The sequence below is a fragment of the Oncorhynchus kisutch genome, linkage group LG28 (assembly GCF_002021735.2).
Source record: "Oncorhynchus kisutch isolate 150728-3 linkage group LG28, Okis_V2, whole genome shotgun sequence".
In the NCBI taxonomy this organism is placed as follows: domain Eukaryota; kingdom Metazoa; phylum Chordata; class Actinopteri; order Salmoniformes; family Salmonidae; genus Oncorhynchus; species Oncorhynchus kisutch.
The window spans coordinates 4,262,545-4,277,977 of record NC_034201.2 but is presented as its reverse complement, the minus strand read 5'-3'; the positions used below and the strand labels follow the sequence as shown (position 1 = coordinate 4,277,977).

General features: G+C 42.5%; 1 protein-coding gene across 1 annotated transcript; it reads right to left on the bottom strand.

Annotated features, from left to right (window-relative positions):
• Nucleotides 1–1,431: 1,431 nt before the first annotated feature.
• Nucleotides 1,432–12,920, bottom strand: dpagt1 (dolichyl-phosphate (UDP-N-acetylglucosamine) N-acetylglucosaminephosphotransferase 1 (GlcNAc-1-P transferase)). The gene is made up of 9 exons (XM_020464285.2): nt 11,843–12,920; nt 11,595–11,715; nt 8,575–8,788; nt 8,106–8,252; nt 7,880–7,964; nt 5,521–5,709; nt 5,258–5,345; nt 4,921–5,076; nt 1,432–2,919 (listed from the first exon to the last, which is right to left on the bottom strand). Exons 1-9 carry the CDS (start codon nt 11,995–11,997, stop codon nt 2,854–2,856), a joined length of 1,221 nt encoding a protein of 406 aa, XP_020319874.1. The 5' UTR covers nt 11,998–12,920; the 3' UTR covers nt 1,432–2,853.
• Between the last annotated feature and the right edge of the window lie 2,513 nt (nt 12,921–15,433).

The following is a 15,433-nucleotide window of genomic DNA, read 5'->3' as shown; positions in this document are numbered from 1 at the left end:
ACTCTAACCTTCAGAAATGACTGTGACATCCGTGGAATGGATCTGGCACACGAGATTCAGAATTGACCTGATCTGCCTTCAGATAAGATGACTGCCTTTGAGCTGCTTTCCTTTCTCTGTGAGAAAAACCTGGAGGAACTCTATCCTAACCTTTGGAGGGCCCTAAGAATTGCAGTCACTCTACCAGTAACAGTAGCATCGGGCAGAGAGGAGCTTTTCCAAATGAAAGCTCATCAAAAGCTACCTGAGGTCTTCCATGTCACAGGAACGTGGGGAAACACATGTCCTATGATGACTTCATTGATGATTTTACCTCAAGAAAGTGCAGAAGAGAAATATTTTGATGGTAAGATTTTAATTCAAACATTCAAATGTTTACACACTTAGTAACATTTTAAGATTGTATGTCAGAAGTGCATTTGTGTAAATGACTGCTTAACTATGTGACATACTTTCTCAATTTCTTCTAGACAGTCCAGATAGACTGGTGCCCGTGCTGATGCTGAACATGCCCAGGCTGTAGAGGGAACCAAAGTTAATCACACAGCTGTATACGTTTTATTGGACTATTTTGAGACATTTAGCTGCAGCCATAGCCTATAGGCTTATCTTTACATTGTATAGTCAAAGCTAATATTATGAGGACTGGACTAATTACCAGGCAGTAGAGCCAAAGCTCAGTGGTACATTTAATTATTTTCTACAATTTCTTATTTATGTTAATATTCACTTATCTTTATTTTTTTACCAGGTAAGTTGACTGAGAACACGTTCTCATTTACAGCAACGACCTGGGGAATAGTTACAGGGGAGAGGAGGGGGGATGAATGAGCCAATTGTAAACTGGGGATTATTAGGTGACCGTGATGGTTTGAGGGCCAGATTGGGAATTTAGCCAGAACACCGGGGTTACACCCCTACGATAAGTGTTATGGGATCTTTAATGACCTCAGAGTCAGGACACCCGTTTTAACATCCCATCTGAAAGACTGCACCCTACACAGGACAGCATCCCCAATCACTGCCCTGGTGCATTGGGATCAAAAGAAATTAGACCAGAGGAAAGAGTGCCAAAAGGCACCCGAAGGACTCTCAGACCATGAGAAACACAGAACACAGAAGTGTGTTCAGGACAAGTCTCCGAACGTCCTTGAGTGGCCCACCCAGAGCCCTGACTTGAACCCGATTGAACATGGAAAGACCTGAAAATAGTTCTGTAGCGACGCTCCCCATCTAACCTGACAGAGTTAGAGCGTCATACCCAAGAAGACTTGAGGCTGTAATCACTGCCAAAGGTGTCTCAACAAAGTATTGAGTAAAGCATCTGAATACTTATGTAAATGTGATTCATTATATATATATATTTTTTTTAAATAAGTGTGCAAAAATGTATTTTTTCATTGTCATTATGGGGTATTGTGTGTAGATTGATGAGGGGGGAAAAAAAACATTTTAATCCATTTTAGAATAAGGCGTAACATAACAAAATGTGGAAAAAGTCAAGGTGCCTGAACACTTTCCTAATGCAGTGTATATTTACAGTTTATGACTGTGTGATATGGGGGTTGGAGACTTGTTTATTTAGACATTACAAAGAAAACTTGTATAAACAATAGCAACACTGCCATGTTGCACTGAGCCTTGCTGTTGGAAAACCACAGTGTATGACTTTTGGCTGTGGTAGATGCACCTCCACCGACTTCACTGCTTGACTTTCAACTGCAGTCGGTTGCTTCAGGCTTACCACTCAAACAAGGCCACGGACTTCTACTCCATGGAATCGTGCGCATCTTTTTAGTGATGTCAGCATACCGTCTATAAGCCTCAGGTAGCAAATTAGCAATAAAAACCATGTTTGTGGACATATTTTGGCCGGACTAAAACCTCTAGCTTCACCTCTTCCTCTCTGCTGTACTGTCTTCATTCATACTGTACTGTCTGAGTCAGCCCCATGTTCTGTCTTGGCCAATCATGTACTGTAAGGTGGTTCTGTACACCTAGAATATTGTCCTCAAAAACAGGAACGTTTCAAACCTTCTGGTTAGAAATAGCAGTAGTGACTGTTTTCAGCATTATTTCAGTGTCTCAAAATTGTTAAATAACCATTTCAGAAAGGAAATGATTTGTTCTAAGCACTTCCTGGTTGGAGTATTCCATTGCAAGAGTAAAACGTCACTCATGTTTTTTACACTTGTATTTACATTCCTACAACCAGCAGATTTGTCCAGTGTCAAAACAAATTAGCATTACAAAGGCAAAGCTTACAAATACATTATAAATTGAGAAAAGTTCACATTCCATGTCCTTCTTGTTCATAAAAATTCACCTCCTAATCGATAATACCTTCATGTAGCCCTTGTAATCTCACCACTACTGCTCTGGAGTTCCCTCCACCCTCAACTCCTCTAGGACTAAAGAAACGCTTTAAACCCCTCAGAGAATAACTAAAAAATATCCTCCCAATCCCTCCATATGCAATGTGTCTGTCACAAAGAGTAGCCATCCTCAATATAGACTGGGTTTTGACCTGTACATGGACCTCTTGCCTTCCTTTTCACAACAGTATGATTGCCATTCATTTAGTGCTTAATTGCTCATCCTGAAATAGTACATTTTGATGCCATTGAGTGGCATGCTTTTTCACCTGTTCTTTTTCCATTGAAGAACTGAGGTCATCCTCAGCTGTCAGTCTTGTTATAAACAGACCCATTTTAAAGCAGAGAAGGATAGGTAAAGTAATAATCAAGGAATCAATAGTCAAAATCATCATCATGGATCAGACGTGGTTGGTCCAGCATAGTTGGACATCCCTCCCTGTAGTCTCTCAGCTTTCTCTCTGTAGCTGTGGCATCTCTAGACGTCGTAGAAGAGGCGAACCAGGTGATAGCGGATCCCGAAAGCCAACACACTCCCCAGTACCTGAGACACAGACAAATATGAATTATGCGTTCAAGGTTATTCAAAGATATCTTAGAAATGCTCACAAAGGGGCTTCATATACACTACATTACCAAACTGTAATCATACCAAAATAATCATCTATAATGTAGCATTAAGATTTCCCTTCTCTGTAACAAAGGGGCCTAGCCTGAACCTTTAAAAACAGCCCCAGACCATTATTCCTCCTCCACCAAACTTTACAGTTGGCACTATGCATTGGGGCAGGTAGCGTTCTCCTGGCATCTGCCAAACCCAGATTAGTCCTTTGGACTGCCAGATGGTGAAGCGTGATTCATCACTCCAGAGAATGTGTTTCCACTGCTCCAGAGTCCAATGGCGGCGAGCTTTAAACCACTCCAGCCGATGATTGGCATTGTGCATGGTAATCCAAGGCTTGTGTGCGGCTGCTCGGCCATGGAAACCCATTTCATAAAGCTCCCAACGAACAGTTCTTGTGCTGACGTTGCTTCCAGGGGCAGTTTGGAACTCGGTAGTGAACTCAGTTTGGAACCCGTCCCGTTCTGTGAGCTTGTGTGGCCGACCACTTCCCGGCTGAGCCGTTGTTGCTCCTAGACGTTTCCACTTCACAATAACAGCACTTATAATTGACCGGGGCAGCTCTAGCAGGGTAGACATTTTACGAACTGACTTGTTGGAAAGGTGGCATCCTATGACGGTGCAACATTGAAAGTCACTGAGCTCTTCAGTAAGGCCATTTTACTGCAATCTCTGGAGATTGCATGGCTGTGTCCTCGATTTTATACACCCTGTCAGCAAACGGGTGTGGCTGAAATAGCCAAATCCACTAATTTAAAGGGGTGTTCACATCATTTTGTATATATATATAAATGTACCTTAACTTATTCATTGACTACAGCTCAGTGTTCAACACCATCGTGCCCTCAAAGCTCATCAATAAGCTAAGGACCCTAGGATTAAACACCTCCCTCTGCAGCTGGATCCTGGACTTCCTGACAGGCTGCCCCCAGGTGATAAGGGTAGGTAACAACACATCCGCCACATGGATCCTCAACACAGGGGCCCCTCAGGGTTGCGTGCTCAGTCTCCTCCTGTACTCCCTGTTCACTCATGACTGATCAAGACACAGGAGATGATTGTGGACTACAGGAAAAAGAGGACCAAGCACGCCCCCATTCTCATCGACGGGGCTGAAGTGGAGCAGGTTGAGAGCTTCAAGTTCCACCAACAAACTAACATGGTCCAAGCACACCAAGACAGTCGTGAAGAGGGCACGACAAAACCTATTCCCCCTCAGGAGACTGAAAAGATGTGTCATGGGTCCTCAGATCCTCAAAAGGTTTTACAGCTGCACCATTGAGAGCATCCTGACCGATTGTCACTGCCTGTTATAGCAACTACTCGGCCTCCGACCACAAGACGCTACAAAGGGTAGTGCGTACGGCCCAGTACATCACTGGGGCCAAGCATCCTGTCATCCAGGACCTCAATACCAGGTGGTGTCAGAGGAAAGCCCTAAAAATTGTCAAAGACTCCAGCCACCCTAGTCATAGACTGTTCTCTCTGCTACCGCACGGCAAGTGGTACCGGAGCTAGGTACAAGAGGCTTCTAAACAGCTTCTACCCCCAAGCCATAAGACTCCTGAACATCTAAACAAATGGCTACCCAGACTATTTGCCCCCCCCCCCTTTTACACCGCTGCTACTCTCTGTTGTTATCCTCTATGCATAGTCACTAATAACTCTACCTACATGTACATATTACCTCATCTAACCGGTGCCCCCACTCTGTACCGGTACCCCCCTGTATACAGTCTCACTATTGTTATTTCACAGCTACTCTTTAATTACTTGTTACTTTTATTTCTTATTCTTATTTTTTTTAACTGCATTGTTTGGTTAGGGGCTAGTTAAGTAAGCATTTCACTGTAAAGTCTACACCTGTATTCGGCGCCTGTGACTAATACAATTTGACTCAGAAATTAGACCCGTTGTCGATACCTGTATGAGTAGCATGATGGTGGTGAGATCTCTCTCGTGTGTGGGTCCCAGTATCTTCAGCACCAGGTTTATTAAGGTCATGTTGTTGCACTCCACAAACTCATCATCGCCCTCCTGTCCACGCTTCACTTCCAGCACCCGCAGCATCTCTGCCACCTGATGGGTGAAAAATACACAACAGCACAAATGATAAACACACTGTCATTCATTATCCACTCAAGTCAAAGCATTCATATCAATCTACCTGACCCAAGTCAAACATTTGCACTGATTCCACTCTTTTGGACAACCAAATAAATGTCAAATTCATACCCCAACATGTGTACATATTGATTACCTCTAAAATAAGTTTTCCCAATTTGGAGAGGTCCCTCCTTTTGAATTTAGACCAACTCATTCCTAGTTTTCCTGTGTCTGGGTTGAGTCTTCATGCATCAGGCAAAGTTAGGAGGAAAAAAAAAACACACAATGAGGATCACATTTATAAACAAGGGATTATCTGAAAAGAAAAGATCATGGAATTGTATGAAAAGTACTATACGATATGTATACTATATCAATGCTATCATAGGAGTAAGGGAGAAAGAGCTGTAGTGTTACCTGGGGAGGCGGTGCCTGGGACAGGGTACTACATGGAATAGCTGGGGTAGTGAGTAGACAAAGTTGACCACTTGAGGAATGAAGAAGAGCAGCATGGTTTTGCTGAAGTGCCCCAGGATTCCTACCACTGCAAAGGTCATCCCCGCAAAGTAGCAAAAGGTGTCACCCACAAACACAGATGAAGGGTACCTGTAGTAAAGGCAACACATGTAGTGTATGTTGGCAATAATTTACAACATGCTTTATAACAGCAACACCATATACAATAGCCGTGTCTTGAATACCTACCATTGTAAATAGTAGGCATTTTAGGTATGCAAAAAATAATGTTTTATAGTTTAAAAAAATAGTGTTACAGCCTGAATGTAAAATGGATTCCATTGAGATTTTGTGTCACTGGCCTACTACACACAATACCCCATAATGTCAAAGTGGAACTGTTTTTAGAAATGTTTACAAATTAATAAAAAATGAAAAGCTGAAATGTCTTGAGTGAATAAATAGGGTCAATAAATAGGCAATGTGTGTCAATCTAATTAACATAATAAAGAAATCCCCATCAAAATGTGTCAGTTTAAGCTAGAGATATCAGTTTTTTTTGCATGGGCTGTGTCTCAATCCACCACATCTGCCTATGTAGGCCTTCCGCATCTGCAGTGGAAAGGGGCCAAGGTACAGCGGTGTTTGTCAGACCATTAGAGATACCGAAAATCGTTCTTCTCACGGGAACGTCTGTAGCGTCCGAACGGTTTGGCCTACAAAAAGAGGAGACTCATGAACACCATGGTGTTCTCCGTTTTGCGCTACTACCCAAACAAGTCTCAGTGGACTCGTCTGAAGGTAACTAATACACATGAATGGAAATATGAAGGTAGTTTTGTGCCCCAAAAAATAAGGGGTTAAATATGTGTAAAAAAATATATATATATTTCCTGAGCTCTCTTATATCTCCTAAATACAGGACAGACACTTCAAAACCTAATTACTTATTTTGTGACTTTCTTTTTTGCCATTTATGAATGTGTTATTCAATATGTTTCTGTGGGCTATAGTAGTAAAAGCCAAATTCAATATTTTATCAAAACATCTTCTTAAAATATTTGTTTTGATACTTAAAGGGGTCCTACAATTCTAAATCAAATAGCTAAATGAGCCATGGTATGACCATCTTAAAACAATTCCATATGTTATCATAATAGGACCCCCCCCCCCCCCCCTCCCCAACGGCTTAGACTTTTAGAGGTTAACATGATTTTCAAATGACTCACCCCCGTACACCACACATACAGCTAATTGTAAGGTCCCTCAATCGAGCAGTACATTTCAAACACAGATTCAACCACAAAGACCAGAGACGTTTTCCAATGCTTCGCAAAGGCCACCTATTGGTAGATGGGTAAAAATAAAATAAGCAGATATTGAGCATGATGAAATCATGTTATGCGTCACGGTTGTTAGAATGGACGGACCAAGGCGCAGCATGATTTGAGTTCCACATCTTAAAACTATAACACCCCCCCTAGTCACGCCCTGACCTAGAACACCATAGAGAACCTGAGGGCTCTCTATGGTCAGGGCGTGACATTATGGGTATGCTTGACATCGGCAAGGACTAGGGAGTATTTTAGGATAAAAAGAAAGGGAATAGAGATAAGCAGAGGCAAAATCCCAGAGGAAAACCTGGTTGTCTGCTTTCCAACAGACACTGGGAGACAAATTCACCTTTCAGCAGGGCAATAACTTAAAACATGAGGCCAGATATACACTGGAGTTTCTTACGAAGATGACATTGAATGTTCCTGAGTGGCCTAGTTAGTTTTGACTTAAATCGGCTTGAAAATCTATGGCAAAACTTAAAAATAGCTGTCTAGCAATGATCAAAAGCCAACTTGCAGCTTAAAGAATTTTAAAAAGAATAATGTAAAATATTGTACGATCCAGGTGTGCAAAGCTCTTAGAGACTTACCCAGAAAGGCTCACGACTGTAATTGCTGCCAAAGGTGATTCTAACATGTATTGACTCAGGGGTGTGAATACTTATGTAAATGAGATATCTGCATTTCATTTCCAATAAATTTGCTAACATTTCTTAAAACATCTTTTCAATTTGTCATTATGGGGTATTGTGTGTAGATGGGTAAGATTTTTTAAATGTATTTAATCAAATTTGCATTCAGGCTGTAACACAATAAAATGTGGAATACATCAAAGAGTGTATTTTGATATTTGTTTCTTACTGCATTCATTTTTACTAAACAGTGCGTTGTAAATAGTATGTAGTACAATTAGTACAGAGTATGTCGTTTTAGTAAGTAGTCGACAAGACAGATTTCAGACACGGCCAGCGTCTCCAACTCACCAGTTGTGGTAGAAAAGTGCTAGAGTTGTGAAGAAGAACGGGAGCATGAAGTAAAGGGAGAAAATGTGGTCGTCTCTGTAGTCTCCTGCAAAAGTCAAAAAAGAGTGTGCACAATTACATCCACATTTCTATATATTAGACCAGAACATTTGGTAGGATGTGTAGACACATAATTGAAGCACTGAGAACAGGGGATGTTGATGAAAGATAGAAAACCGCCACTTACCACCAAGCTCAAGCAGGTTGAAGATGATGATGGAGCCAGAGATGAAGAGTGCCTGTCCTGACTCGATGCCGTTGATGCCTGCCAGGATGTTGATGGCATTAGTACAGAAAACTGCCAGCATGCCCATGTAGACATAGTAGAGAATACCTACAGAGAAGAGAGAACATCAATCAGCATAAGATGTACAACAAAGCATGGAGGGTGAAATTCATACAACACTGCCAGCGGGTAAACGTCATTACAACCAGATAACAAACAGATATACTGTTTGTAAAGTAGTTGGAATTTAGATAATTCCAACCAGCTTTGCCTGAAGAAACACTATGGATATTTATAATCCAGCTCTCCTGTGGCTGTGTGCAAACTAAGTGAAACTTCAAGAGAAATTTGCATTGTGCCCAAACGAAATATGTGATACAGATGACGTTGTGTTTGCCTGTCTGTCATTTTTATTGTGACATTCACTCACCCAGATCCAAGTGCATCCCCAGTAAGAGCCTGAAGGGCTTGGGCACCACAATGACAGTGTTGCCGAAGTTGGTGAAGTAGACCATGAGCAGCGGCAGGGAGGCTATGGTGGGCAGCAGGAGCTTGTGTCTCCAGCGCAGGTTCAACACGTCATCAGCGAAACCCAGGAAGATCATACAGCAGATGGCGAGTAGAGCGCCAATTAGCTGGACAAACTGGTCAGGACAGGACAAGCAGGCAGAAATGTTGAGCAATGTCAGCCTGTCACATTACGAATGTTGTGTGCTACAAATCCTGAAACAGGCCAGAGATACTTTTGTCTGGTATTTTTTGTCTTGCAGTCTCTGATTTTTGTGTATCGTGTTTTGTGTGGTCCGCAAGAAGAGTACCTGTTGCTATAGATGGGTTAGCTGACAACGCCACTAAAAACAATTAGCACGCTTCAAAATGGGGCAGAAGTCCATGTGTTGTTGTGATTCTGGATGGTCAGATAGCTAGCAACAATGACAATAAGCTGCCATGTGGGTACCGTAGGGGGCTTGTTTTAGCTAGTTTTATCTTGTTCTTGATACCATCTCTTGTTTTAAGGTGTTTTGGCTGATGTCTATGCTAATATGGCAAAAATTAGCTAGCTAGCTAGCTAAACAACAACTGTACTGATGTATGAGTGAAAACAAGTGTTCATTGTGCACATTTATTTATTATTGGAGATTAAATAGTTTACATGTTGTCAACGATCTATGCCAACCCCCTCTGTTTTGCACCATGGCCAACTCGTCAGTTCTCTTTTGTTTTCGTAATGGGTTGCCAAATTACTTAATATCAAAGATGTTTAAAGTCACACCACAACCTTACTGTACCCACATGACCTGTCACTATAAAAGGCAGTGTGACGTGACATACTGTCTTTTTTTCACTCATGTTTACACTATATATACAAATGTATGTGGACACACCTTCAAATTAGTGGATTCAACTATTTCAGCCACACCTGTTGCTGAAAGGTGTATCAAATCGAGCACACAGCCATGCGATCTCCATAGACAAACACTTGCAGTAGAATGGCCTTACTGAAGAGTGACTTTCAACATGGCACGGTCATAGGATGCCGCCTTTTCAATAAGACAGTTCGTCAAATTTCTGCCCTGTTAGGGTTGTCCTGGTCAACTGTAGGTGCTGTTATTGTGAAGTGGATACGTCTAGGAGCAACAACGGTTCAGCCACTAAGTGGTAGGCTACACAAGCTCACAGAATGGGACTGCAGAGTGCTGAAGCGCGTAAAAATCACCTGTCCTCAGTTGCAACACTCACTACTGAGCCATTGGATTAAGGAGCAGTGGAAATGCATTTTTTGGAGTGACGAATCACGCTTCACCATCTGGCAGTCCGATGGACGAATCTGGGTTTGGCGGATGCCAGGAGAACGCTACCTGCCCCAGTCATTATGGGGTATTGTGTGTAGATGGATGAGGGGAAAAAATATTTAATCTATTTTAGAATAAGGCTGTAACGTAACAAAATTTTTAAAAAGTGAATGGGTCTGAATACTTTCCAAGTGCACTATATTCTCTATTCTAGTCAAGTCTCATCCTATAACTAACACCTTTTCTAGTTATATACTGTCCATGTCTATACACACCATCATACACATTTATATTCTGGACTGTCATTACTCGTTCTGATAATTCTAAATTCCTTTCTTTTTATGTTTTGGATTTGTGTGTATTGTTAGGTATTACTGCACCGATGGAGCTAGAAACATAAGCATTTCGCTGCACCTGGGATAACTTCTGCAAAATATGTGTACGTGACCAATAACATTTCATTTGGGAGCTAGATGTTGTCCTACGATCACTTCTGAGATCATCATTTGAGCCACGGTTTTCACTAGAGCTATGTGAGCTCTCAGTCAAGAATGCCTTTCTATTGGCTATTGTTTCAGCCAATCGTGTTAAAGAATTACATGTGCTTTATACCCATCCTTCATGCCTCACATTAGCAGAAGATGGATCTAAGGCAGTGCTTCGGCCAAATCAAGCAGTCTTACCTAAGGTGCTTTCATGATCACATACTAAACAGCCCTTAATCATAGCGACATTTCACCCGCCTCTCCACAGGAGAGTCGTGAATTGCATACACTTTGTCCGGTTAGGGCATTGAGTGCCTATCTTGCTGCAAAAAGAACTGTTCGTCAAACAGAACAGCATTTTGTGTGTTATGAGGAGAACACCAAAGGCACGCTGTCTCAAAGCACATTGGGTTACGCTGCAGCAGGTAGACCAACTACAGACGGGGCGGAAGCACACCAGGGGTATGGCCACTTCATGGGCCCTGTTGAGAAGGGCCTCCCTGGACTCTTATCTTTGCTGCTGCAAGTTGAGCAACACCGATGACTTTCATGAGGTACTACAGAATCACCATCAGTGGGGTCTGTAGTTTTGGACACGGCACGCTCTCTCAACCCAGATAAGTGAGCATAATGTGAACCTTGAACCTCATTTTGTAAGTTCTAACTTTCAGCTTGCTTATACAGTTGTATACCACCATTGTAATTCTGTGGTACCCTGTTGGGTAATTATATTCTATTGCATCCTGTGGTGGATGCAAGGACATCCCAGGGACTAAGTTAAAAGGTGAGTTATCCCCCTCTTTGGAATAGCATCTCCCATAGGTCGTTTGGCGACCCGGTACAAAAACGAAAGAGAACGTTGGGTTATGGATGTAACCTTGATTCTCTAAGTAGAGTAACGGGTCGCCAAGCTTTCATGTCATTCCTCCACCTCTGTGGGGTTCAAGTGAAGTAACAGACAGTATGTCACGCCACACCACTTTTATAGTAACAGGTCACGCGGGTACAGTAAAGGTGTGGTATAACTTTAAACATCTTTGATATTAAGCTTCTCAATCACATCGCTAAACAACCAAACCGTCTATTGCAACAGCTAATGGGGATACAAATAAACAAATAACAGACAGAATAATAGGTACAGTATAGTTAACTCCCCCAGTTCCCTCACCCACCTCATTGTGTGGGAAGCCAGTGCACTGCTCTTCTACAAAGCAGCTGAGAAAAGGCACGGGGATGAAGCAGAACATGATAATGAGGAACACGGTCCCACTGATGACACCCTGAGACTCTGGCCTGCAAAGAGGAGAAATTAAAATAAGTCAGGACAAAACCACAACAAACAACGTGCCAATGTAAAATAGATTAACATAGGCTATTGGATAGTAGATCATTGGTAAACAATTTAAATTGATAAACGTACACTTCCTTCTTGTTCGTTTTGTTGAGATCCATCCCATAGAGTCTGGCTGAGATGAAGTGGTCTTTGAAGGCTGGAATTAGCTTTAATGTGGCCAAGGACCCAAGTGCAGACATGCACCCATTGATAACAAGGGGTAGGACAGGAATTGGCGACATGTTTTCTGGATATTCTTAAGACTTGCCTGGATGAGGTTATATCTGATACCTATCTAACTACCTGTGTTAGATAGCTAGAGATATGTGATAGCAAGTTAACTAACTAGCTCAAGCCGACCCTCAAACTTTGAGCAAGCTAGCTTACACAGTCAACAACCCCACATAATATGTCTTCATATTGAGCGAATGAGCTTTAACAATTTAACAATAGTAGCTAGAAACTAAAGTTGTGTTTATCTGGCAAGCTAGTTAACAAGCAAGCTAAATGATCTGACAGGTAGCTAGCTGGTACAGACGGTTTGTATCATCACCATTCGCAGAATCCTCTACCGAAGCATGTGTTCAATCATTTTTCAAATAATAGAAATCGCGAAATGACATGCATATTATCCGAAAAATACAGCTTGCTAAAACGACAAAACCCTATATTCTCAGTTCTTGTTCTTTCCTAGGTTTAGCTCAGTAGTTCCTAGTCGAACGGTGGGACAACCATAGAGAATGCTAGAGAGTGCATCGCTATGTACTATCCATTATGGCGTCTGTGAGCGCACGAGCAGCGCTATTGAGGCAATCTCTATTTTGAAGTAGTCAATGTTTTTCTTCACATTTGGCTGATCCCTCCTGATGACCCGGTTGGACGTGACTTCAACATGGTCATCAGGAAGGTCCAGCCAATGAAGTTGGAAATACCACCCAGTTGACTACATTAAAATGGTGGAAATAACCTTTTAGCTACTAGAAGCCTTTATCATTCTCTATGGGGACAACCGAAGGTCCACGTCTACTTCCGGTTATGTGAACCCTGGTAAGGTTATTATTAATGTGACAACAACTCTCTTCACAATTATTTCTCACGCAATTGGTTTCACTATCTATCAAAATTAGACCTCTTCATTTGGATCAAAAATGGGTTTTAAAAATGGGTTTTAATCCGTTTCAGACGGACGCATTACAGGGTAACACGGAAGTTTGCTGTAACTCTTCTTCTTCGTTTCTGAATGTATCGTAAATCCGATGTCATTGTATACAATGACACTTACTCAGTGGCGGTTCTAGCTTGTATGGCTCCCTGGGCGAAAACTAAATTGCACAAATCCTATATCACACAGATAGAATAACACACATAAAGAAGATAACCTGATTAATACACTATTGCACTTCAAACAAGAAACACACAAACTAAATTGCACAACTAATTGAATTACTAATTGCATCAGTACTGTACAAAGTCAGAGGTGCGTTATTTGTTAGCGCACCTATGTTAGCGCTCCCCCTACCTCCGGCTTCCAGTGGGGAGACCTGAGGTCAACCTACCCCCGCCCCCTCCCCATCTCGTACTGAGTGGGAGACCTTTCCAGGCAGTAGCCTGCCTAGCTCACAAACTAAAATCAGGGCGCCCACTCCGACAAGGTTAATTGACCCACAGTCCCAAACGGGTACATGATATCATTGACGTAACGTGCAAATGAGCGATAGAAAACGGATCACGCAAATGTCACCTTTCGGAATATTTATTTAATTTGTTTATTTATTTATTTTGTGTGGGTGCCCCATGCCCCCCGGCAACATGCCGCCCTGGGCGGCTGCCCATGTCGCCTATGCCTAAATCTGCCACTGCACTTACTGTTGGACTGTATGGGCAGCGGTAGGTTAAACTTTTTCCTCTCCTCTGGTAATACTTTAGTTAGTTTGCATTATTATCAGGCTGTTGTTGCCAATTTATGACTGGCATAACAGGATCGCTATATTCTCCTCTATTAAAACATGTTACACATATTCTTGTACAAGCCTTAATTTCTATAAAATGTGTGCATATGCCTGACAATGGCTGAATGCCATGGAAAGTTCCAATCCTTCCACCAGCAGTAGCTGCACGTGGGTAAAATCACAGAGGAAGCCTGAAAAAAGCCGGAAGTCGGACGTTTACATACACTTAGATTGGATTCATTAAAACTCGTTTATCAACCACTCCACAAATGTCTTGTTAACAAACTATAGTTTTGGCAAGTTGGTTAGAACATCTACTTTGTGCATGACAAGTAATTTTTCCAACAATTGTTTACAGACAGATTATTTCACTAATAATTCACTGTATCACAATTCCAGTGGGTCAGAAGTTTCCATACACTAAATTGACTGTGGAAAATTGCTGAAAATTATGTCATGACTTTAGAACTTCTGATAGATTAATTGACATCATTTGAGTCAATTGGAGGTGTACTTGTGGATGTATTTCAAGGCCTACCTTCAAAAACCTTCAGTGCCTCTTTGCTTGACATCATGGGAAAATCAAAAGAAATCAGCCAAGACCTCAGAAATAGAATTGTAGACCTCCACAAGTCTGGTTCATCCTTGGGAGCAATTTCCAAACACCTGAAGGTACCACGTTCATCTGTACAAACAATCGTACGCAAGTATAAACACCATGCGATCATGTGTAACAGTATAACTTTAGACCGTCCCCTCGCCCATACCCGGGCGCGAACCAGGGACCCTCTGCACACATCAACAACAGTCACCCACGAAGCATCGTTACCCATCGCTCCACAAAAGCCTCGGCCCTTGCAGAGCAAGGGGAACCACTACTTCAAGGTCTCAGAGCAAGTGACGTCACCGATTGAAACGCTATTTAGCGCGTACCACCGCTAACTAAGCTAGCCGTTTCACATCCGTTACACTCACCCCCCTTTTGACCTCCTCCTTTTCCGCAGCAACCAGTGATCCGGGTCAACAGCATCAATGTAACAGTATAACTTTAGACCGTCCCCTCGCCCATACCCGGGTGCAAACCAGGGACCCTCTGCACACATCAACAACAGTCACCCACGAAGCATCGTTACCCATCGCTCCACAAAAGCCGCGGCGGCCCTTGCAGAGCAAGGGGAACCACTACTTCAAGGTCTCAGAGCAAGTGACGTCACTGATTGAAACGTTATTTAGTGTGTACCACCGCTAACTAAGCTAGCCGTTTCACATCCGTTACACATGCAGCCGTCATACCGCTCAGGAAGGAGACGCGTTCTGTCTCCTAGAGATGAACGTACTTTGGTGCGAAATGTGCAAATCAATCCCAGAACAACAGCAAAGGACCTTGTGAAGATGCTGGAGGAAACAGGTACAAAAGTATCCATATCCACAGTAAAACGAGTCCTATGTCGACATAACCTGAAAGGCCGCTCAGCAAGGAAGAAGCCACCGCTTCCTAGCAACTGCACATGGGGACAAAGATCATACTTTTTGGAGAAATTGTCCTCTGGTCTGATGAAACAAAATAGAACTGTTTGGCCATAATGACCATCGTTATGTTTGGAGGAAAAAGGGGGAGGCTTGCAAGCCGAAGAACCCCATTCCAATCATGATGCACGGGGTGGCAGCATCATGCTGTGGGGGTGCTTTGCTGCAGGAGGACCTGGTGCACTTCACAAAATAGATGGCA